Here is a 25,521-nt window from a genome sequence, read left to right as displayed (position 1 = left end):
TCTTTTTCATCTATTAAAATCCACGCCTCGGCTATTTCAGCTCACTACAACACGGATCCTCCCTTATTTTCACATCCACTCCTAAGGCAGTTTCTCAGAGGGACCAAAAACATTAGGCCTCCCAGAAGAGCACCAACACCTACTTGGGACCTCAACTTTGTTCTGGAAAAACTTACGCTACCTCCTTTTGAGCCAGCTTTCTCAGCTGACTTAAAGTTTATTTCATGGAAGACTGCCCTGCTGCTAGCAATTACTTCAGCGAGAAGAGTTTCAGAGCTTCAGGCACTAATGGCAGTAGAGCCTTTCCTCATTTTTCATCAAGACAGAGTTTCTCTACAAACTAACCCCTCCTTTATGCCTAAGGTGGTATCCAGTGTGGCTCTAAACCAAACCATTTGTTTACCCACCTTCTTTCCAAATCCACAGAACAAAGGCGAAAGACTCCTACATTCCTTGGACGTTCACAGGCAGCTACATTACTGCTTGGATAAAACTAAGGTTTTCAGAAAATCTGACCAGCTTTTTGTATCCTATGCTACAGCATCACAAGGAAAGGCTATCTCAAAACAGACCATTTCCAAATGGATAGGACATTGCATACATTTTTGCTACACCCACCATGAAAAACCAGTTCCTGCTAGCATAAGGCCCCACTCTACCAGGGCAGCAGCTACATCTACAGCCTACCTCAGGGGGGTGCCAACCAAGGATATTCTGGAAGCTGCAACTTGGAGTTCAGTACACACCTTCACCAGACATTACCACTTACCACTTTACTCTAAGACTAGAGCTGGCTTCGCCACTGCAGTTTTACAGGGCCTTCTAGCCTCCTCTAACCCTGTTTGACTCCACCACCCATCCTTAGCTTTGGGATTCTACCCAAGTGTGATGACTGCAGCAGGGTAACATGATGAACATAGTACAGTTTTGTACCTACCATAAATGTAGATGTTCGAGTGTATTCCCTGCTGCAGTCCAGGTTACCCTCCCTCCATCCCCTCTGAACTAGCTGAATTTATCTTTACCACTGTATCCTATACTACCTCTGTGGTGTATTTGCTTGTGCCTAAGGGTTTTGTTTTATTTTTATATAGCTATATATATATATATATATATATATATATATATATATATATATATATATATATATATATATATTGCCTGCCTATTAGGGGCAGCTGACATCTGGGGCAAGAAAAACTGAGGAAAATGGCGTTGGATGCCTCTGATATACCCCTGGTGCACTGACATCAGGGAAGAAGCGACAGCAACCGACGCCGGACCAAGACTTTGGAATTCGGGCCGACTGCGGGACCGCCTGACGGCAGGATAACCCAAGTGTGATGATTGCAGCAGGGTATACATTCGAACATCTACATTTATGGTAGGTGCAAAACTTAAAACATAGGTTTTAAAGTATTATGGTGGCAGTAGGCTTTGGAAGCCAACAGACCCCCAGGTCTGAATGAGAATCTTTCCATTTTGCCACTTTTAAGGTTAAAGGCTACTAAAATATAATCAAACAAACCTTTATTAATAAGGCCAGTAGATGGCACTATTTCATTGTGAATGGAAAACAACAAAGGATTTTAAGAATTATGTCCCTGATAAAGATTTATTAAAACAAAACACACAAATACACGAATGAGATTATTTTATGAATCAACAAATGAATTTAAGAGTTTTTAAATAATTTATTACTACAGTAAATATTTATAAATATAGAGGATTTTAATTTTTTAAGAATGAATGGATGTATTAACATATACGAGACATACAACACTGAACTTTATTAGGTTTTCTTTGGTTAATTGGAAGCATGATTTGATTGGATAAGAATGGCACTGATTTGTATAAAATGCTTGTTTTTTAAGATATGGTGTTTTTATCTGACGAAGTCATTTGGACGAAAACGCATACTGAATAAAGCGTTCATCACATTGGAATCTCAAAGTGTATCTGGTGCATTATTTTCTCCCACCGCTTCTCTTTTTGCTGTTATTTGTAACTGTTGTGGAGTTCAGCCGGAGAGATTTTTTACTAGTACACGAGATTCGGCACGGAGTGGGAGAAGAGTATGCAGTCTGGCAATGAGGACGGCAGCCAGACCAAGAGATTGATAGGGCAGCTTACAGCCCTGATTGATTTACTGACGCCCCTGTGTGAGTCTATGGTGCGACGCACAGAACAAACGGAAGTAGGAGCTGGTAGTGTGGAACAGGGTGAGCGCCAACCGTTACAGAAGCGGAAGAGACCTCGGCTGGGCGTAGAAAGAACGGAATGGCATGGGGATGATCCGAATGGACCCACCTTCGACCCGGACACTACACCCAACGTATTCAAAGAGGGAGAACAGGATGAAGAGCGAGACAAATCTAGCACCAACATGGACTATCGATCACAGGGGCAGTCACAACAAGGTACTGATCTCTTTCACAATACTATTGAGATGAACAACTGGCTCCGAGAGAGCTATACATTTAATTCAAACGACATAAATTGTCGACGGACAAACAATAATAATGATTCTTTTGATAAAAAGATTATGAATGCTTCCAAACTTATGTTTAAATACAAGTCTATTACAATTGAAAACAGTTATCTTAATGAATGTTACAAACGGGGAATTGTTCCCAAAGGGTTACGTACCTGGAAATACCCCAATAATGTACAGATTGGTTCAGTGTTCCATAAGGAACTTATTAAGGTTTTCAATAAATGTGGCTTAGATATTGTAAAATGTATAATTGATGAAAATGATAGAAACTTAGAAACCATTCATGAGCAAATTAATGAGTTGGACACAGATATTAAAGACGATTTAATTTTTGAGATCAGGGAAGAGAGACAAAGATATTATGGTCTACAGGGAGAAATTGAACAGAAATGTAAGACACTAGTGGAAAGAAAGATGGAAAAATTAAAAAGGGATATGACGGAATATGAGAATGAAACAAATTACCCAAAACCAGTATGTAATAATACACCCTCTTATCAAATGTTTAACAAAAAAGGAGAGGAAGGAAGTTCACATGCATGGAAAAAACAAAGGGAACTCTTAGGAAGCAAGCAATTTTTTGACTATGATGCAGATTTCCCACCATTAGAAAGGCAACAGAACGACTATGGTACCAATAGAGGAGACATAGGAAATTTTCACAGGCGAGGGGGGACAAGGGGAAGGGGGAGACACATGTACTAAACCCCCTACCCGATAAAGGAAATAGTGAGACAAACAGTATTGTGAGGATTGGGAATAAGTACACACTGGATGGGTTTAGCATATATAACTTCAGCAATATTGAACTTGGGAAAGAACACTTTTCTTTGATGGAAAGGGGTTTTAAATTCATTCCACTTATTAAGGGGAATAGAATACAAACCTCCCTGGACATTAAATTATTTTTAAGAAAGATGAATCTTGAACTACTATTTAGGAAAGAAGAATATAACATTGACAGAGAAAGAACACATGTCACAGAAGAACAAAGAATATTAAAAAGAAAATCTATATTTAACCCACCCATTCACACACAATTAAGAAATTTTGAACAAGTCATGGAAAACGTAATCAAAAGATGTGATAAAAAAGTAAAGTATAAAAACAACTTAGAAAGTAAAGAAAAGGAGATACTAGAGGAACTCAGACACAATGAAAGTATAAGGGTTATGAAACCTGATAAGGGTGGGGGAGTGGTCATTATGGATGCGATTGATTATGAACAAAAAATGAATGAGATATTAACTGATGAAACAAAATATAGAAGAGTTTCTCGTAATGAGATAAACTCAGCCTATCACAAGATAGACATTATGTTGGATGATATGGCTTTAGAAACAGTTATAGATGGAAAAATGCTTTCCTTCTTAAAAATCAACAAACCTAAAATACCTGTTATTTTCGGGATTCCGAAAATACACAAGAGTATTAGTGACCCCCCCTTTAGACCCATTGTGTCAGCTGAAGGATCCAAAACAACACCTTTGGCTATATTTGTCGACACAAAAACGAAACATATATGGACAAATAAAAAAGCAATCTTGAGGGACTCATGGGACCTCCTAAGAGCATTAGATCCAGAAACAGATGTAAATGATGTGTTATTTGTGACTATAGACGTGATAGATTTATTTGGATCTATACCATATGAGGAGGGCATCAAAATGTTTGAAGAGGAAGTGTTCAGTGACAACAATATGTCATTTGTGGATAAGATAGCGTGCACAGGCTTGATGGACCTGGTTTTAAGGAACAACTTTTTGGTCCACCAAGGAGAGTTTTTTCAGCAAATCCAGGGAGTTGCTATGGGTGCAGCCTGTGCACCCACATTTGCTAATTTAGTCCTCGCTAATTGGGAGGAAAAATATGTTTTTCAATCTGAACACTTCAAATTCTGCAAATTGTATAAAAGGTTCCTTGACGACATTATTATTTTTTGGACTGGGGACCATGCTAAACTTGAGGAATTTATCTCCTACATAGGGGAAACAACTAATTTCTTGAGATTCACATACAATATATCCAGTACCAATATTGCCTATTTAGATATAGAAATCATCAAAAATCAGAATTCCCTAGAAACCAGAGTGTATAGGAAGGACACTTACGTGAACTCCTTTCTTCACTTTGATAGTGGACACCCTAACCACTGCAAAAGAAATTTGGTCAAGGGACAATTCGTCAGAGGGTCTAGGATGATGAGTTCTGACGATGAATTTAGTAAGGAATGTGATAAACTGGATGTTCCTTGATAGAGGTTACCCTAAGGATTTCATCTTGGAATACAGAACTGAAGTTGTTAAGGCCAGAATAGGTAGGTTTAGACCTATATTAGGACTTAAAGAAGAAACACAAAACCTCCAATATAATGTCCAACAAAAGAAGGAAAACTACCAGCAAGCACTAGTGCTCGAATACAATGCACTTAATAGAAAGGTAAAAGATTTGTTTCAAATTGAATGGGGAAAGTTTAAAACTTTTACAGACCTGGATGGATTTGTTGATTCCAACCCAAGAGTGGTATTTAAGAATTCAACTAATATAAAAAAACTTGTTGGAGACAGGGAACCCAAGATATAAAGGTGAAAGAAGTAATAGTGGTAAAACTGGCACATATAAATGTGGAAAATGCAGACAATGCGAATATATAACTAACCAAGAAAAAATCTACTTGGTCAGCAGAAACACTTGGTTACATGGCAAAGGATACTTTAACTGCGAGTCAAAGGGATTGGTATACCTAGCAATTTGTGTGGAATGTTCTTCCTACTATGTGGGGAAAACAGAACGTTCTCTAAAAAAGAGGGTTTACGAACATATTTATGAGATCAAAAAATGTAAGGAAACCAATGCCCTCTACAAACACTCATTAGTCTGCAAGGAATACAAATATAGATTTTTTGTGCTAGATCAAGTCAAAATGGACATCAGAGGAGGTCCCTGGGAGGAAAACATAGGTTTTAAAGAATTATGGTGGCAGTTGGCTTTGGAAGCCAACAGACCCCCAGGTCTGAATGAGAATCTTTCCATTTTGCCACTTTTAAGGTTAAAGGCTACTAAAATATAATCAAACAAACCTTTATTAATAAGGCCAGTAGATGGCACTATTTCATTGTGAATGGAAAACAACAAAGGATTTTAAGAATTATGTCCCTGATAAAGATTTATTAAAACAAAACACACAAATAACACGAATGAGATTATTTTATGAATCAACAAATGAATTTAAGAGTTTTTAAATAATTTATTACTACAGTAAATATTTATAAATATAGAGGATTTTAATTTTTTAAGAATGAATGGATGTATTAACATATACGAGACATACAACACTGAACTTTATTAGGTTTTCTTTGGTTAATTGGAAGCATGATTTGATTGGATAAGAATGGCACTGATTTGTATAAAATGCTTGTTTTTTAAGATATGGTGTTTTTATCTGACAAAGTCATTTGGACGAAAACGCATACTGAATAAAGCGTTCATCACATTGGAATCTCAAAGTGTATCTGGTGCATTATTTTCTCCCACCGCTTCTCTTTTTGCTGTTAGGTGCAAAACTGTACTTTTTCTTGAAGCAGTAGTTTGGTCCTGTGAACATATGATCTGATATTGTTAATCCTCGTTCATTCCTTATGCCTGGGAACCGAGCCAGCCATCTTCCAAACTCACGACAGTCACAAACTCTCAAGCCAAACTCTTACCCACAATTCCCCTCTCCCTGTTACCCCAGATTTCGTTTGCCGTATCGCCATTCAGTCGTGTCAAGCCACTTCTCTTGAGCTAAGTAAACTTCTTTGATAATACTTTATCGTACTGCAATTATTCTTTGTTGTATTTCTGTTAAATAGTTATCTCTTACCATATCGCATCTTGCAACTCTTTTTTTTTGTTTTTTCTAGCCCTTCTTTCTTCTTACCGTGAGGTAACTCCTTTACCATCATTGGCAAAATCTTTCCTGCTTTACCTTCGGGTAAAAACTGTGGTCCGGGATTTTGAATATGTGTGGATTGTGAGCATAAATTGGCTATTTCGGATGCACATGCGTTGTGTTTACTGTTTGGGTGTGCCTCACTTGAGTGTTGACCCGCCTTGCAGGATTTGTGCTAATTTTTCTAACAGGACTTTGGTGGAAAGGAAAAATAAACTGATTTTAAAGAGAGTACTTAAATCTTCTTTTTCAGAGGCTATTTCTGTGTCGGAGGCTTCAACCCCTCCTAGTTCCCATAAGAAAAGAGATGAATACAAGAAGGCCAAGTCTCTCCCGTCATCTCCTACTGGGGACAGCCAGGAACCGAGACCTAAGAAGGCTAAACTTTCTAGTTCGGATTTGAATTTCTCGGTCCTGAGGCTTTCGTTGTCTAGATCTTTGGCACCAAAGCCTTCGGCATCACCCGTTACTTCAGCACCGAGTTTTGTGCCCTATATCTCATCAGAACTGAGGGGCCCCTCAATTCAGACTACCTTACCGGCACCGTTTTCCTTGCTGCAGACCTTTCCGGCATCGATGACTGTTCCGACACTCACTCCTGCTTTGACTCCGACTATTTTCACGGCACCGACTATTCTCTCAGTACCGACCACCTCGTTTTCCACACAGACTCTTTTGGCACTTACCATAGTGCCAACTACCACTTTGGCACCGACCTCATTGGTGCAGACTTTACCTTCAGCACCAAGGATCTCTTTGGTGCAGACACTAGTAGTACAAGCCTTAACAGCTCCGTTGTTTTCAGTGCAGTCGTCTATTTTAGCACCTTCCAAAGACCCCTTTGTGGGCACTGAGTTTCCTGCATCCTTGGATAGACCTGATTCCCCTTCAGCTATGTCTAGGAGATCCACTAGAAGCCTCTCAGAACATGATGTGGTGCACCTTGTGGATCATTTGCTTTTGGCCAGAGGTATCCAACCCTCCAAGAACTACTCTTCCTTTGGAGTTGATCACCCTTCTCCAAGGACTCCCACTTATTCTCTTCCTTCATTGCCTTTGAAGCCCCCTGCTGTAGCACAGAATTCCCTCACTTCAGCTCCTTTCATGGACCTCAGTAAGGAGTCGCATTTGCCTTTGTGGCAAGAGAGACTTGTCACTCCAATCACTGACTCTGGATGCCAGCTGTGACGTACGTACCCCTGTTTTTCACAGCTATCCAGGGACTCCGAGTCGGTGGGCTGATTTGCTTGAGCGGGGTGTGACCTCCTCGGGTGGACCAGCCTTCCAACTCATGGAGAAGGTTCTTGCGTCTGTTGGCAATCCTGTGTTATCAGTGCCCCTGTCCTCCTCTGGACCGCAGTTTACACAAGGCACCTCTCGTGGACACCGGATACAAGGGCCTCAGGACACAATCCCACTGGTTCCATTAGGGTCTTTGACCAGAGGTAGCCTCTACTTCCTTTGACTTGCAAACTCAATCTGAGGTAACAGGGAGAGGGGGATTGTGGGTAAGAGTTTAGCTCGAGAGTTTGTGGCTGTCGCGAGCTTGGAAGATGGACGGTTCGGTTCTGAGGTCAGAACTGATAACCCAGGTGTAATGACTGAACGAGGATCAGCAATACAGATGGAACATTATGGTAAGACATAACTTCTTTTTTGCAAAGCACTCTAAACTAGATTTATTCCCCAGGTGTAAGACAGGTTTTGCTATGACCATTTTCCAAGGGCTCCTGGATCCTCATGCTACTTCCTTCCAGTCAGTCTAAGCTGCAGTTGTCTACCCCTTTAGCTAAGCCTACTGCAGCAGTGATCATATGATGGATATAGTGCAGCTGTGTAGATAAACTTACTACAACACTAAATGTTAGAATGATCACTGCTGCACTAGCCTCATTCCTCCTTATTTTTGTGTGCTTTTATTGCCAGAGTGATTACCTTTTACTTTTGTTTTCCTAGCATTGATCTTGTTAATGATTTAGCCTCCCTCTCTGTTGGCAAGAAAGCTCTGAAGGGCTTGGTGCCCAAACCTGACTTTTAGTCAGCTTAAGCTTACTAAGTGTTATGGTGTGTGTAGAAGTTGTCCTGAAAGCTTTGGAATCTGGCTGGCTGTTCTATATTTCGCAGGATATAACCTGTATCACAAAGGGTCCTGCAGTAATTATCGTTCCAACATCTACTGTTACGGTAAGTTTACTTACACAACCATACTTTATCTTCATTACCCTATACTGGCCCAGACAAGTTTGTTTCCCTCTGCTGAACACCTCACCTCAGAGAAATCCCTTGGATCTTAGATCTCAGGAATGATCAGTTGTCACATCCAGGATGCCTCACCTAGGTATCCACAACCTCAAACTAACCACTTGATTTCTCTAGTTCTCATGGATGGCCAGTGACCCTTCTTCTATATCTTAAGATGTTCAAATTCTGTCTCCCAGAAAGAGTCCACATACAAGAGCTATTGCAGTAAATTGAAACAATTTGCAGTTTGGGTATCATTTTAAAACATCAAATATTCTACCACCTCCATTCCAGACATTTTGTGCTACCTAGCAAATTTGCTTGATTCCAGGTCCATCTTTTCCACTAGAGAAGTAGAGTTGCTTGTAATTTTCAGGTTTAATTTGGGGATTGTTTCCTGTTCCTTCACTTCTCATAGGATCTTCAATGTTTTCTTGAAGGAAAGCTTTCTCCTCAGTCCCCACATTAGAGAATCACTTCCATCTTGGGACCTTAGTTTTGTTCTGGAGATATTAACAAAACCACCTTTTGAACCAGCTTTGTTTTTCTCTGTCAGATTTCTGTCATGAAAAACATTAGATGTTCTTCATCTCACATTGCTGCAGTCCTTACATATGGGTAGTCCGCTGTCCTCGGTCGGCCCGAATACCAAAGTATTAGGCTGACGTCGGTCATGGCGCTCAGATCTGACATCAGAGCGTCAGGGTATAAAAGCGCATGACCGACGTCATATCCTCAGTCTTTTTTGCCGCATGGTCCGATGCAGAAGCAGCGTTGCAAGTGCCGTTCGGCGTTCTGAAATTTTCGTATTCTGAGTTTCAGACCGAAACCAAGTTGGGCTAAGTACCCCGTTGGGGAATATTTTTGTTTTTTCTTGCCTCAGTTAATTCCGGATGTCAGAAAAAGTGAATAATTGTATTTCTTGTGGGAAACAGATACCGCATAGGGATTATCACTCTCTTTGCATTCCTTGTTTGGGACCGGACCACGACGTAGTCGGGTGTCGGTTTTGTACTAGGTTTAATAAACGCACTATAAAAAGAAGGTTAGATTGTGCTAGGTTAGTCTTTGGTAAGCGGTGTAATTATAATATGCCGTCGGATCCTCTGACGCCCGCTTCCATGAAGAAGCGCAAAGACAAATCCTTGAAACCTAGACAGGTTGATTCGTCCGTTTCGGACGCCGGTCCTGCAGAAACTACAGTGGAGCAGGTGGATCCGGCTGAAGTTTCTGTTGAGTCTCAGGGGGAAACTTTGATTTTGCAGGATGTGGCCTCACAGGAGTCGGGTCAAGCTGAAGGGGCCTCTCAGGTTACTGTTCTCCCTTCTATGCCTAAGGTGGTTAGGCCTTCTGCTACTATTTCTAAGGCTTCTTCTAAGGGCAGGTCTGTTTTGCCTTCATCTGGTGTCCCTCCAGGTACTTCAGGGTCTGTGCCTAAAAAGCACATGCTTAAAATGGCAGAAGATTTGATTACTTTAATTAGAGGTTCTATGCCCCCTCCTGATAAGAGGCCCAGGGTGGAGCCAGAGTTGGAAAGTTTGGATCAGGCCTCAGATGACTCAGACTCTTCTGCTGAAGATATTCAAGATTTTCCCCTTATTCGATTCTGATGCAGAGGATTCCACTCCTTCTGCTTCTCCTCCAGAGGATTTTTCATTTTCAGAAACTCTGCATTCCATGAGGGAGCATTTTAAGTGGGAAGGACAGGATTTCTCTGATTCACGGAAGAGGCTTAGGGAATTCTTGTTTTTACCACAGCATAGACCCTTGGCTATACCTCCTGTTTTGGATGTTGTTCAAGATGTTTTCTCGGAGGCTTCCCTTAATCCAGATTCTTTGCCTCCTGCGCCAGTTAAACCGGACAGGTATTACAGGGTGCCTGAGGCTCATAAATATCTGTATAAGAGTCCTAGGGCGGACCCAGAAACTATTAGTCAGGGGCCTAAGGGTGTTAGAGATTCTGTTGTAAAGAATCCGGTTCCTCTAGATAAGGAAGCTAGAGCTTTGGATAGATGGGGTAAGAAGGTGTATACCTCTTCTACTTTAGCAATGAGGGTTTTAAATTGCCAATTTCATATGTTGAAATATCAGAATTTCCTCCTTTCTCAGCTAAAATCTAAAGTGGATGCTTTGGCAGAGGGCATAGAGTGTAAAGAATTGCAGGATTTAGTACATGTCTCTGAACAGGTGGGTAAGCATTCTTTGCAGTGTGGTTTTGATGCTGTACAGGCCTCTTCTAGGGTGGCTGCCACTGGTTCAGTTCTTCGTAGGCACGCCTGGCTTAAGGATCAGAATTTGTCCGAGCATGTTAAAACCAGAATTCTGGATGCCCCTTTACAGTCTGAAGTTTTGTTTGGTCCCCCTTTGGAGTCGGTTTTGAAGAAAATGGAAGACAAGGCTAAGTCCATGCAGACTGTTAAAGATTTTTTGCAGGTGCAACCTCCAAAGTTTAGTAGAAATTGGCCTACTAAGGGGTGGACCTACCCTTCTTCTGATTCTCAGTCTAGGGGTAGATCTAGACGTGGCAGGGGCAGAGCTCACAGTACATTCAGGCCTAGAACTTGGAGTTCACCTGCACAATCTGCAGGTGAGGGCAGGGGCCAGTCCTTTCGTAAACAGGCCCAATGACCTGCATTTTCAGCTGCCAGATTCTTCTTCCTGGCAGCTCCTTTGGGAGGAAAGTTAGCACTCTTCAAGCAAAACTGGCTTTTAGTCACCCAGGACAAATGGGTATTGGACATTATAAACCGAGGCTACAAGTTCTATTTCCATACATTGCCTCCTTTCAAAGGCATGCCAGACATTCCTCCTCGGCAAAGGATAGAGGCTCACAAGCAGATTTCTTTACTTCTTCAAATAGGAGCTATACAGCCAGTTCCTCTGTCAGAAGTGGGACTAGGATTTTATTCTCGCCTGTTTCTAGTACCAAAGAAAGGGAACACGTGGAGACCAATTTTGGATTTATCTATCCTCAACACTTATCTGGACATTCCAAAGTTCAAAATGCTAACGTTACAACAGCTTTTACCTCTATTGGGAAAAGATCACTGGATGGTAACTCTGGATCTCAAAGAGGCTTATCTTCATGTTCCTATCAGGCCCAGTTGCAGGAGGTACCTGCATTTTCGGGCTGGAAATTTACATTATCAGTTCTCTGCATTGCCCTTTGGCTTATCTACTGCACCCAGAGTGTTCACAAAGGTTCTGGCTCCAGTGATAGCCTTTTTCAGGTTAAGAGGAATACAGATTTATCCTTATTTGGACGATTGCTTGATTATTGCACAACACAAAGACGAACTTCTGCATCATCTACAGTATGTGATGGTAGTGTTAAGATGCCTAGGGTATTCTGTGAACGAAACAAAGTCCAGTCTAGTACCCTCTCAGGACATGTGCTTTCTGGGTGTGAGACTGAATACAGCTTCCCAGATGGCCTTTTTGACCCCGGACAAACAAAGAAGCCTTTCTCGTTATTTCCATCAAATGTCTCTATAGTCCAGGCTGACTGCAAGGACAGTCCTTCAAGCCTTGGGGTTCATGGCATCTTGTATTCTGGTGCTTCCCAATGCCAAACTGCATATGAGGAAGCTTCAATGGTATCTCAAAAATGTATGGACACAACACTGCCAAGATCTAGACACTGTCATTCAGATAATACCTTGCATTCAGAAAGAATTTTTGTGGTGGGCTCAGGAATGTCACCTAAACAAGGGACTCTCTGTGACCCGACCAGAGGCGAGTCAGATTCTAACGACAGATGCCTCGGACAAGGCTTGGGGAGCACACCTCAATGGAAAATGGGTGCAAGACACGTGGCCTGTCAGACTTCAACATTTGCATATCAACTTGAAAGAGATGTTAGCAGTCCAATTTGCATTGATGGCTTTCAAGGATTTACTTCACCCAGGACAGGTGTTGATTCAAACAGACAACACTACTGTCATGTGGTACATCAACAAGCAAGGGGAACCCATTCTTACCCTCTTTGCAGGCAAGCGATGATTTTGTGGGAGACTGCTCTCAGTTTACACCTCAATCTTCAGGCAAGGTTTCTACCAGGAGCACAGAACTCCTTAGCGGATGTGTTGAGCAGACAAATTGTGGATCCTCACGAGTGGAAACTGGATCCTCATGTGTTTCAAAAGTTGACAGTGTTATGGGGACTCCAGACATAGATCTGTTCGCTTCTCCACTAAATTACCAGTTGCCAAAGTTTTGCACAAAAATGTTTCATCCCACAGCTTAGAAGGTGGATGCTCTATCATTCAGTTGGAGCAATCTTCATGTCTATGCCTTTCCACCTCTGCCTCTCATTCCCAAGGTACTCCTGAAGGCCAGAATAGACAAGCCATCCATGATTCTGATAGCGCCGGATTGGCCTCGACAGCACTGGTACCCACTACTGAGGAGTTTGGTACGAGAGCCTCCATGGCCTCTGCCTTTGATTCCGCATCTTTTGTCTCAGGAGGGCAATCACTTCCTCAATGTCAAGATTCAGTCTCTGCATCTCACAGCCTGGCATATTCTGTTTTAGACCCTGGAGGGTCTCAGCTTCCACAACAAGTTTTGAATGTTATTTTGGAGGCCAGAAGGCCTAGTACAAGGAAAGTTTACGCTGATAAATGGAGGAGATTTTTCTTTGGAGCAAAGCGAAGGACTTTGATGTTTCCAAGCCTGATTTAAGTGTTTCTCTTCAATATCTTACTGAGTTATTGGACAAGGGTTTGTCTTTCTCCTCGATAAAGGTTCATGCTGCAGCCATTTCTGCTCACTATGACTGTGACCCTCCTTTATTTTCCCATCCTTTGTTTAAGCAATTTCTTAGAGGGGCAAAGAACATAAGACCCCACGTAGAGCTCCTACTCCTGCTTGGGATCTCAATTTTGTGTTGGAAAAGCTTACTCTACAACCTTTTGAGCCTGCAGCTACTGCCGAGTTAAAGTATTTATCATGGAAGACTGCTTTTTGTTGGCCATTACCTCTGCAAGAAGGGTTTCTGAATTACAGGCCCTTATGGCAGTGGAACCTTTCCTGATTTTTCATAAGGATAGGGTATCTTTGCGTACTAATCCTTCCTTTATGCCTAAAGTGGTTTCTAGTGTGGCCTTGAACCAAACTATTCATTTGCCTACTTTTTATGCAAACCCCAAAATAAAGGGAGAAGATTTTGCATACTTTGGATATTCACAGGCAGTTACGTTATTATTTGAGCAGAACCAAGGGGTTCAGGCAGTCTCAGCAGTTGTTTGTTTCTTTTGCTTTGGGTTCTCAGGGAAAACCTGTTTCAAAACAAACTATTTCTAAATGGATTGGGTTTTGTATTTCTTTCTGTTATTCCCATCATGGTAAGGAGATTCCGGCTGGAATCAGACCTCATTCCACTAGAGCTACTGCCACTTCTACTGCCTTTCTAAGGGGGATAGCTATAAAAGATATTTTGGAAGCAGCCACTTGGAGTTCAGTACATACTTTTTCCAAGCATTACCACCTTCCTCTTTATTCTAAGTCTAGGGCTGGATTTGCCACTGCAATATTACAGGGCATTTTAGCAGCCCCTAATGCTTTATGATTTTGCCATCCTCCCTTTACCTCTGCTTTGGGATTCTACCCATATGTAAGGACTGCAGCAATGTGAGATGAAGAACATAGTACAGTTTTGTACCTACCATAAATGTAGATGTTCAAGATCCACATTGCTGCAGTCCAATTCCTCCCTCCTTCCCTCTGTAGTTTGGCATAGTTATATGGTTTGGGTGATGGTTGTTGTTGGGCATGTTTTTGGGAGGTATCCTGTTTTTGGGCTGTGGCCTTTCTTTTTAGGGCCTTCTGACATCTGGGGCAAGAAAAGACTGAGGATATGACGTCGGTCATGCGCTTTTATACCCTGACGCTCTGATGTCAGATCTGAGCGCCCATGACCGACGTCAGCCTAATACTTTGGTATTCGGGCCGACCGAGGACAGCGGACTACCCATATGTAAGGACTGCAGCAATGTGGATCTTCGAACATCTACATTTATGGTAGGTACAAAACTGTACTTTTTGGTGATCATAACCTCAGCCAGAAGAGTTTTGGAGTTCCATACTTTATCTGTGGTCCGCTCATACTTGATTTTTCACAAAAACAGAGTTTCCCACTATAATAATAATTTTTATTCTTAAGATGGCACCTGGGACAAATTTGAATCAACCAATCCATCTACCAGTGTTCATCCCTAATCACATTTGGTGTGACAGAGCAAGATGCACAGGTCAGGAAGAAATGGAAACAGATAATCCGCTCTGGTGACCCCTAATGGGAACAGCCGAAAGAAAAGAAGAAGGCTTGCTATATCATTTCCCACTATCAGTATCCCATAATACAGAATCACTTGTTACAATTTATACATTTTAGCACATCTTCCCTTTTCATTCTTAGAAACTTTTCCTCTTCCCAAATAACAGTTCTTTTATTCACTTAATCGCCCTATGATATGAAAAAACAGAACCAAGAAAAAATAATTAAGACCAAAACAAAACTAAAAGAAACTTAAGAAATGCAAGCACAGGAGAAATGATTTCCCCCTGAGCCCTTTCATGAATAGGCCTTCTGCCTTTTTTCCCCTTTGACAAAGATAAGCCCCTAAGGAGCTTTTGTAGTATATACTTTCTCCTTTATTGTTGACTTCTCTTATAGCCAGCTTCCCACTGTATTTTTTTCAACTCCTTTCTTTTACCATTTTTATTTATTCCTTGGCTTATTAGTAATGACTAGCCATGTATTCCTCCCATGGTGACCATCTTCCTGTTGAGCAATTGTTTTTCTCATCTGTCCTCTTCATTTCCTTCTCCTTAATTTCTTCCACAATGTTCATTTGTGGGTGGGGGTCCTATTGTTTTCCAACTTCTAGTTATTTCTTTCTTAATTTCCAACCCAAAATAATTTGTTTAATCTAGCTTGTCTTTCCCCTTGTCCCACTCCTTGAAAATGTATACTTTTTGTTAAAGCTGTCTTCTCCTCCCATCTTACGCACCAGCTTTTGTAATTCCTCCTTCTGATTGTCTAGTTTCCTATAGTTCCAAAAATATATATCCAGTCACTCTTACCCACCATATCACTTTTCTCCTGCACATCCCTCTTGTGTTAGAGAATATATTTTATCTATATGGAATCCAAACATATTTGTGCAACCATTGTCAGGTAAATGCACATAAATTCCTAGTTCTTAAGAGTTTTTTCTGGTAGCAGCCATACCATCTCCCATCTTTATATGTCTGTCTCCCTTTCTCGTACTTTTTCCTTGGCTTTGTTGTGATCTTGTAACCTGTCATCATTCTCATGCCATGATGCTTTATATTGACTAACGTTCTGCTTATTTGACTCCAGTGTCCCTTCCAACATTTCTTTTATTCATTTGTCTAGTTCATTAGTTAGTAGGGCCATTCTTTCTTTTTCAGTATCCAGTTGGTGTTTTCAACTTCTCTTAATGAGTCAGACTCCCTCTCTTCAAATTCTAGTGTAATCTGAAAGCTTTACTACATTTCCTCCCTCTGTCCCTATATATCTCCTTTTAAAATCATTTATTTCCAGTATTTCAGTGCAGTAGCTTTATTTTTTCACTTCCATGCCTTCATCTTCCCCTACATGTCAGCTTTCATCTTTCCTTTAGATATCTGTGAGCCATTTGAGCAACTGGCCATTGTTCTATACTTTACTGGTTTCTTGTTTCACTGCCGTTAGTAATGGGTACCTTAATTTGTCTTGCTCCCCTCAGAACACCTCTGTAATATCTTTTCCACAACCAGCTAACTCTTTCCTTTATAATTTCCTTCCAAATTACCTGATAACTTACATTCTGACACTATTCTAACCTCATCTATTGAATAGCCTGCAAGTAATTTAATATATCAGGGATTTCCATTCCACCTTTCTCCCTCCTCCCTCCGTAGTGATATATCCTCCCCATACTACCCTGTTTGGTGTCCCACTAAGAAAAGTTTGCATTCAGTTAAAAGTTCACAACATTTTTTGAATCTGTTGGCATCCATAAGGTTTGCCTTAAGTACAAGACGTGTGGAAACACTTGCCAGGGTGTATGCTGATAGGGTCCCAGGTTTAAATCTCTTCAAGCCTCTTTTTATCTTGTGTAACATTTCCCTCAATATGTAATCCCTGGAGTTTTCTATTGTTTTCCCCAACCATTTTCCTAGGTACTGTACTGTGAGCATCCTTTTAACTGATGTCTCTTTCCAGTAGTACCTTTCCGCTTCTTGTATGCTTGTCTTTTGGACTTTTGTCTTGCTCAGATTTATCTCATATCTCTGTAGACTTTCAAAATTCTCTCTCGGCTTAAAAAAAATCCTGCAAATTGTTCTTGGGATGTCTCACGTTAAGTATTGTGTCATAAGCATATAATGCTATCTTTAACTTCCATCTGTATCATCTGTAGCCCTTTATCCTTGACAGACAGATTTTTTCTGTTTAGCATCTCCACATATGCAGGAAATTAGAGGCAAGAGAAGGCAGCCCTGTCTAGCTTCTCTGCCCTGCAAAAATTCCACTGATAGAACAGTTCTTATTTTCACACGAGCTTTAGGTCTTGTATATATTTTCCGCAGTAAATATACAGATTGCATTAGCAGTGACATAGCTCTCAACACTGAAAACAAAAAAAATTCCACTTTGTTTCGAAAGCCTTCTCAGCATGTAGACTTGTTACTGACACAGATTTCACCATTTTTTGTGCATCTTGTATAATCATTAGAGTATGTACTGTACTGTTGAATATTTTCTTTTTACTTAGAAACCCAAACTGATCCATATGGACTACACCAGGAATACTTTTTGCTAATCTGTTCATAGTAATCGCCACAATGATTTTGTAATCATGATTGTGTAGTTATGGTCCTGTACTCCCATATTTTTTTTCTTAAGCTAGTTTAGCTGATTGTATGCTTGTTGCCTTTATTTAATTGAGTTTCTATGGTAATTTTTAGGTATGTGTTATTACTGTTTTAATAAACATTTGTGTTTGGTCTCATTGTTTTACTTTTTCAATCTCTCTTTAAAATGTACCTGTTACGTAAAGCAGTGGCTAGCAAACACTTTCCATTACATTTGTATATGTGAGTGTAATTTCACTTTTGGGTTAGAAAGGCTGACTTTTCTATTGCTGTGAGAATGGTTGAATTTTTAGTTACATCCTGTTTTGCTTCCTATTTGTGGGGTTTATGGATTCACTTTGTACAGGTTTTTTTTTACCTTTTGGATGCTTTTTACTCTTCCTAATTATGTAATTAGCTTAAATGTAAGTTATATTGCTTTTATTGCTATAAAATGTGTTTAATTTGTGTTGTCACATACTTGATGTCTGTTTTATTTTTAATGCTGTTTTTATTAAGATTGAATAATACATTTGAACTGTGCATGTGTGTGTGTGTGTGTGTGTGTGTACGTGCACGCTCTGTTGTTTGATTTTTTTTTGTTATTGATTTACTTTTTGTGTGCGAGACTGTGTGTGTGTTATTTCTCTTGCTAAGTGACTTCAAGTCTGTGGCAGTTTGTTAGATTTTTGAAATGTGTGAGAGAAAGAAGGGATCTGTGACTGAATGTGAGTTCTCTGTAACCTGCACTAATTGATGTCCTTCTATTCTCATGTTGCAGTATTCATAACAGTAGGGAGGTTGCTGCCTGCAGCACCGGACATTCTTCCAGTATACCAAAGTCTTTGGATAAGGGGTATGTGCGATGCTGCATGTCAGAGCCATAAACTGACATTGGCTGTATACGTGACGTCTGCACATACCCAACTTAGAACTTCTCTGCCGCAGTGATCTACAGACTTCCAATCGCCAGCTCATGGAATCTGGTTGTTCAACTGCCTTCGGCCATCCACATTTCAAACTAAGTACCCTTTTGGGATTTTTGATTATATCTTTTTTTTCTTGTATTCTTGTCAGCTAGGAAGGGAAAGTGTGTTTGTGGAAGACAGAGTCCACACAATGACATTCACAACAAGTGTGTGTTTTGCTTAGGGGCAGGCCATGACTACAAGACTTGAGATCTGCCAGTCCTTTGTCCCCAAAACTTTGAGAAGTCATCTGGCTGCTGTAAATTTATATTTAGATAATCAAAGACTCTGATATTTGGCATTAGGTTTGGAGGGTGAGGTGGGTACCTCTGATGAGCCACCTCGGAAGAAGGCCAAAAAAGTTAGGCCCGACACCCATGCTGCACCTCAGGAGTCTGTTGAGACTTTTGAGGCAGATGATAGGCCAGGGTTCCATTGGACTTCAGTTTTACCGCTGGAACTGGTAACCGTGGTGGAAGCCGGTTCATTGGAACTCCAGAGTACATCTGCTGAGGTTGTTCAGCTATCAGACCCTGATGGCGAAGGGGAACCATGGCTCATGATGTTGGAGGGGCCTACTGCCGCTTTACCATCCACCCCGACGTCTGCTCCCAGATCGACTATTACTCCTGTTTCCTTAAAAAAGAAACAAAAAGAAAAGCAGAGAACTACAGAATCTACACATGGATGGGAAGCCTTCTCACAAAACTTGTTCAGAGCCTTCCAGGCCCTTCAGTCTCATGTGCCCCAGTCAGTTCAACCCCCCTGTGCACCCCTTGGAAGACTCAGAGGAAGAATCTTCTTCCTCAGATGAATCCATGACTTATAGTTCCTAAATTGAGTCCCCCAAGGACATTGCTACCTCAGAAGAAGAAGACTCTCTTGGCCCTGATTCTCCTGGGGAAGAATTCTCTTTTGGGGATACCGTTACATTGATGAGAGAGCATTTTAAATGGGAGGTCTCTGATGTGCCTGAGACAGAAAAGAGGTATTTTGAACTTCTGCAGATGGACCAACCTTCTCTGTCTGCAGTTCTTCCATTGCTTCCAGCTTTCCAGGATGCATTTCAAGCTGCATCTCAGGCTCCTGACTCTCAGCCTCCAGCTTCTAAATGACCTGATAGATTTTACAAGGTTCCCCAACAGGCACAATTCCTGTTCAAGAATCCTCCTGCAGACCCTGCAGTTATTGCTGTGTCAGCAGACAAATCCTCCAGGCAGTTACCCTCTACTTCTTCTTTCCCAGTCGGTAAAGAGAGCAAATTCATAGACAGATTGGGGAAGAAAATCTATAAATCTTCCACCCTGGCTATTAATTATAAAACCTTCATGGCTAGATTTGTCCTAGATTCCTTACATAAGGCTACTGCTCTAATGTCTGACATGCCAGACTCTCCGGCCAAGTCTCAGCTAACTGCACTGCTCTCTACTGCCTCTCAGGTGACCAGGCACTCTGTCAAGTGCAGCTATGATGCTGTAGAAGCATCATCCAAGTCTGCAGCATCTGGTTCTGTCCTGAAAAGGTGTTCTTGGTTGAGACTCCAGCCTCTACCCTTGGATGTTCATAGGTAGTTACTAGGCTATCTGCCCAAGGGCATTTATAAGCCTAGCCAGAGTGTGTCACATTTTGCCACCCCATTGATTAATTAACTGATCCTCTGTCAAGCACAGACAATGAAGTGATCCCAGGGGTATATTTTCTGTTACCCATCCACTCGTCAAGGTTTCTGTTGAAGAGTGTTAGTGAGGGCCTCTGCCTAATGTAGTTTGGAATTTTGTTCCAAAGCATGGGGAGTCTCTGTGACAGGAATCTATCCCTCCAGCATGTTCTATTTATTGTTGTGGGGAGGTTTAGCTCACTAGAGCGCGTGGCTCACAGTGACTTGGATTTCTTTAGGTGGAGCTTATCCATCAATATGTCATATTATGTATACTCACAGGCAATTTGGAAGATTGTCACTTCACCAGTATCCTGCCTTTTGGCAACAGTTAGAGGTATGAGTCAGTGCCCAGCATCAGCAGTTACCAGATGTGTTTACAAAACCTACTAATGCACACTGATAGTTACATAACTACAAGAGCAGAAGGCTTCCAAATCAGATTTATTTTATCAATTGATCAGATTAACATGATACCCACATATTGGCAACAACAGTGGCTTATTGTACCAATGACTGTTATGACAGAATTTAGTTTCATATTAAGATTAACAGAGTGCACAGTTCTTTTATACATGTTACAGTTACTGATATATGTTATTTTAATGAACTTCTGTGAGGGTGCAGCTAATGTGACAGTGTGTATATGCTAGTAGTGTGGTAGGGCAGAAAGTAGAATGCAAATTGTTTTACATGCCTATTGCCTACTACTTCCCTTAAGATTTTTTGTTAATGATGTAAAGGGACTAACCGGTGTTTCTGTGTGAATGTATATTTTCAGAGTTAATGGTAAACTAGGGAAGATTTTTACAATTATTTGAATGTTAGTATCCCACAATACCATGGGAGTGGGCAGAGTTACATTATTATACATGCAAATTTTATGTTGATTAGTGTCCATGTTTTTGGCCAGTTGTACCTACTTTTCATGGGTCTTTCTCTAGATTTTTCATGTCTCCAGGATGAGAGGTATGATTCATAATAGATCATTAGAATTAGTCTAGAGCATAATTTACTTCATTTGTTTAGCACTGCAAGGAGGTAAAAGCTAGTGATGACCAGACTCCCAAGTCTGGTCATCATTAGCTTGTACAGGCCAAGTTACTTGATGTACCCTGGATAATAAGCACCTTTTTGGCACCGCTTCAGTTAAGCTCCTTAAATCACTCCAAGAAAAGGACAAACAGATGCAAAATTTGAAACATTTGCTTGTTTCGCCCATTCCTAGATACCACAGGAACTACCCACAAAAGACCAGTTTTGTAAGGAAGCAGTCCTCCCACTCTATTGCAACACAGTCTAAAGGACAGAGACACCCTAGGGAGCAAACCACTCCTAGACCCTCCACCACCTCAACCCCTGCTTCCTTTTGGAGACAGCCTGATCCAGACAGAGCTCCTCTACTGTGACTCAAATTCCTAGCCCAGATCCTCCCCCCACCCTGTCCCTCCGTCTAACCCTTTCCCTACTTTCCTGATAGAAAACCATTTCAGAGACTTGGGGTCCTTTCTGTCATACAAAATGGTTACATCTTGACTTGGTGGGTGGTTCCCCCTTCCAGGGGACCCCTCAACCTCCATCAAATCGGCTTTTATTCCTCCAATCCTATCTCAGGTCATGATAGAACATGTCTCTCAGTATCAGCCAAGGCATTTTATTCCAGAATGCTTCTGGTCCCAAGCAAGGATGGTTCTTGGAAACCGATTCTGGATTTGTCCCTCCTCAATCAATATCTCAAGGTGCCTACCTTCAAGATGCTCACCTTGCAACATCTCTTACCTCTTATGCCTCAGCAAGCCTTTATGGCATCCCTGGATCTGAAGGATGCTTACCTTCACACCCCTATTCACCCCAACTACAGAAAATCTAGGTTTCTCAGTTGGTTCTTTATATTGTCATTTTTCTGCATTGCCACTTGGGTTCTCTACTACTCCAAGAGTATTCACAAAGTGTTTGAGCCCAGTTATTGCCCACTGCAGAATGCAAGGCATACAAATCTACCCCCTACCTAGACGATCTGCTAATCCTGCACCAGGAGTCTCATTCCCTATCCCATCACTTACACATGGTATGCAGGATTTTGGAAGACCTAGGTTTCACAGTGAATCAACAAAAATCCCAAATGATACCAAGTCAAGACCTTGTCTTCTTGGGGTGCAAGGTAAGGGCGGAGTTATTGTCAGCTTTTATCCCCTTCAGAAAGTGGAAACCCTCACCCACTACTTCCAATCTCTCCTTCCTCTCCCAGCCATCTCAGACAGGGAATTTCTGAGGGTCCTGGGCCACTTGGCCTCTTCAATTCCAATGCTTCCTTTTGCCAGGCTGCATATGAGGAAATTCCGGTGGGTCTCGAGGAGTTTGTGGAGCCAACACACCCATCGTCTGGATGTTATACTCCCTCTTCTCCTATGCTTGAAAAAGGAACTGTTATGGTAGATTTCATCCATAACCCTCAATCGGGGGTACCCCTACAAATCCCTCCTACACAACTCCTCTATACAGATGCATCAGATCTGGGTTGGGGAGCCATTCTGGAAAGCAACAACAGCCAGAACAAAGTTCAGGGAGAGTGGTCCACCCAGAGAAGAAGGGACCACATCAATATAAAGGAACTGAGGGTCCTTCTTTTGGCATTGCAGTCCTTCCAACAGATTCTTCTGCCAGGTACCTTGAAGGTAATCACAAACAATATGACTGTTCTGTGGTATGTCAACAAGCAGGAAGGGACAAGGTCTTAAACACACTGCACCTTGGCAATTCAGATTTGGTCCTTAGCATCAAAACTTCATATAAACCTGCAAGCTGTATACATTCCCTTAGCAGAGAATGTGACGGCAGACACTTTCAGCAGAACCTTAGCACCCTCTCATGAATGGATGCTTCACAGGGAGTTGTTTTTCCACGGGCAGATTTGCCTCCTCCCAGAACAAACAGATGTCTCTGTTTTGAATGAGAACCCCGCACCCACAGTCTTGGAAGATAGACACCTTCTCTTTTTCATGGGCGGGGATGTCTCTTTATGCCTTCCCCCCTTAATACTGATTCAAAACGTTCTTCTGAAAATTCAGAGGGACAAGCAAAACATCCTGCTGGTTGCCCCCTTTTAGCCAAGAAAGCATTGTTTTCCTCTGCTATTTCTATTAGTCAAGGGCAATCACCACAGGTTACCTTGCCGATTTAATCTCCTCACACAAGACAGGATTCCTCATCAACCCTCAGGTGCTCAACCTCAAACTGACCGTATGGGTGATAGAATTTTGATCTCCGTAAATGCCTGTATTCAGAGGATGTACTCCATGTCTTGCAGGATGCCAGGAAACCTAGTACCAGGAGAAATTAGTTATCTAAATGGAAGAGATTCTCTAGGTGGTGTCTCAAGAACAAATAGGACCCCATTACATGCTCCAGTACCTATGGTCTTTTCTTATTTGTGTGAGCTGTTTCATTCAGGACTGATGTACTCTTCTGTCTGTAAAAGTATTCTGAAGAAGGCTGTGTTGTATCAGTCGAAAAGCGCTTCAATTCATTTATTAAATTGGAGTGTGGTTGCCAGTGCCGTTTGGTTTTCTTTTGTTTTTCTCAGTTTGTCATTAGATTTGTGTTTACCTGTAAAAGTGCATTTGTCAGCCATCTCAGCCTGTCTCCCTTTAGTACCTCCTTTGACATCCAGGCTAGAAGTAAAACTCTTCTTAAAAGGGGTCCTCCATATCAGACCTCCTTGTAAGCCTATGCCTCCATCCTGGGATCTTAATTTTGTGCTGAAAAACTCACATTACCTCTCTTTAAACCAGCTCATTCAGCATCCCTTAAGTTATGTACTTGGAAAACAGTTTTGCTTGTAGCTCTTACTTCTGCCAGTAAGGTCTCTGAAATCCAAGCCCTTATGTCCACTCCTCCTTACCTTATCTTCCATAGAGATAGGGTCTCTCTCAGGACCAATCCTTCCTTCATGCCTAAGATGGTTAATGAGCTCTCCTTGAATCAGACCATTAATCTACTTGTTTTTTCCCCCAGCCTCAGAACTTTCCAGAAAGGAATTTGCACTCCCTGGATATTCATAGACAACTGAGGTATTATCTGGACAAGACCAAATCCATTAGAAAGTCTGACCAGCTTTTTGTCTCCTTCCACCCTAGAGCCCTGGTCAAGGTGGTGTCAAAACAGACAATTGCCTCATGGATTTCTAAGGCTGTCTCATTTGCTATTCCTTTCATGGGAAAGAATTGAACTCCAGTATGAAAGCCAATTCAATTAGAGCAGCTGCCTCTTAGGCCACTTTTTCCAGGGGCATTGACTACGCTTCCATTCTGGAAGCAGCCACCTGGTCCTCTGTACATACTTTCACCAAACATAAGTTAGACTTGATTTCTAGAACCAGGACTGGGTTTGCCAGGTCTAGTTTTCAGGTTATTATCAACGGTCTCCCAACCTACTTCCCAGGCCCCTACCTAAAGCTTTGGTACTCTCCCTAATGTTATGAATACTGCAACATGAGAATAGAAGGACATAGAATAGTTGTGTAAGAACTTACTATAACCATAGATGTCCTTCTCTTTCATGTTGCAGTATTCACCCCCTACCCTCTTTTCTTTTTCTTTTTTTTCTTTGTATTCCAAAATTGGGTATAACATCTGCTATATAGCTCTGTAGCTTGAATACTTCCTTGATTGGTGGCATGTGTGGGTCTGGAAAGCTTCTTTTCTTCTAGCCTCCCAGGGGTATTGCTGTATGCAGCACTCAGTTCTGAGTTGGGTACTTGCAGATGTCACATATATAGCCAATGTCAGTTTATGGCTCTGACATGCAGCATCACCCATACCTCTTATCCAAAGACTTTGGTATACTGGCCGGATGTCCGGTGCTGCAGGCAGAGACCTCCCTACTGTTATGAATACTGCAACATGGAAGAGAAGGATATCTATGGTTGTGGTAAGTTCTTACACAACTTCTCTTTCCCATGCAGTAGAACAGGTTTGATGCTCAAACAACTAATAACGTGATTGGTCAGTGTTCCTTGTCTATTTTATCATAAATCTTATTTTTATAGTAATAGGTTTTTTGCATAGAACTCCATGAGTTTGGTAGGGTGACTTGCAGGCACAGATATGTAAGGACTTTATGTGAATTCAGAATCACAATATTCACAAATGCTAGCTTTGATAAAGTAAAAAGATCAATAATTCTTGTTTGCTTGCTAATGTCACCTTTCTACATCTTGCACATATAGGGCTTTGTGTTACTTGAAGTTGAATAAATATGAAGAATCAAAGAATGACTGTGATTTGGCCTTACAACTAGAACCTTCAAACATCAAGGCTTTGTATCGAAGAGCAATGGCTAACAAGGGAAAAACCTTCAAAAA

General features: G+C 41.4%; 1 protein-coding gene across 1 annotated transcript in view; it reads left to right on the top strand.

Annotated features, from left to right (window-relative positions):
* SPAG1 (sperm associated antigen 1) overlaps positions 1-25,521 on the top strand; it is a 3,545,022-nt gene that overhangs the window by 3,046,088 nt on the left and 473,413 nt on the right. The window contains exon 15 of the mRNA XM_044075164.1: positions 25,387-25,506. Within this exon, the coding sequence (XP_043931099.1) occupies positions 25,387-25,506 (120 nt within the window). The remainder of the gene's footprint in view (positions 1-25,386; positions 25,507-25,521) is intronic.

This window comes from Protopterus annectens, chromosome 6.part0, assembly GCF_019279795.1.
Source record: "Protopterus annectens isolate FY-2018-M chromosome 6.part0, PAN1.0, whole genome shotgun sequence".
Lineage (NCBI taxonomy): Eukaryota > Metazoa > Chordata > Ceratodontiformes > Protopteridae > Protopterus > Protopterus annectens.
The sequence above is the reverse complement of the archived record's forward strand: the minus strand, read 5'-3'. Positions and strand labels throughout refer to the sequence as shown.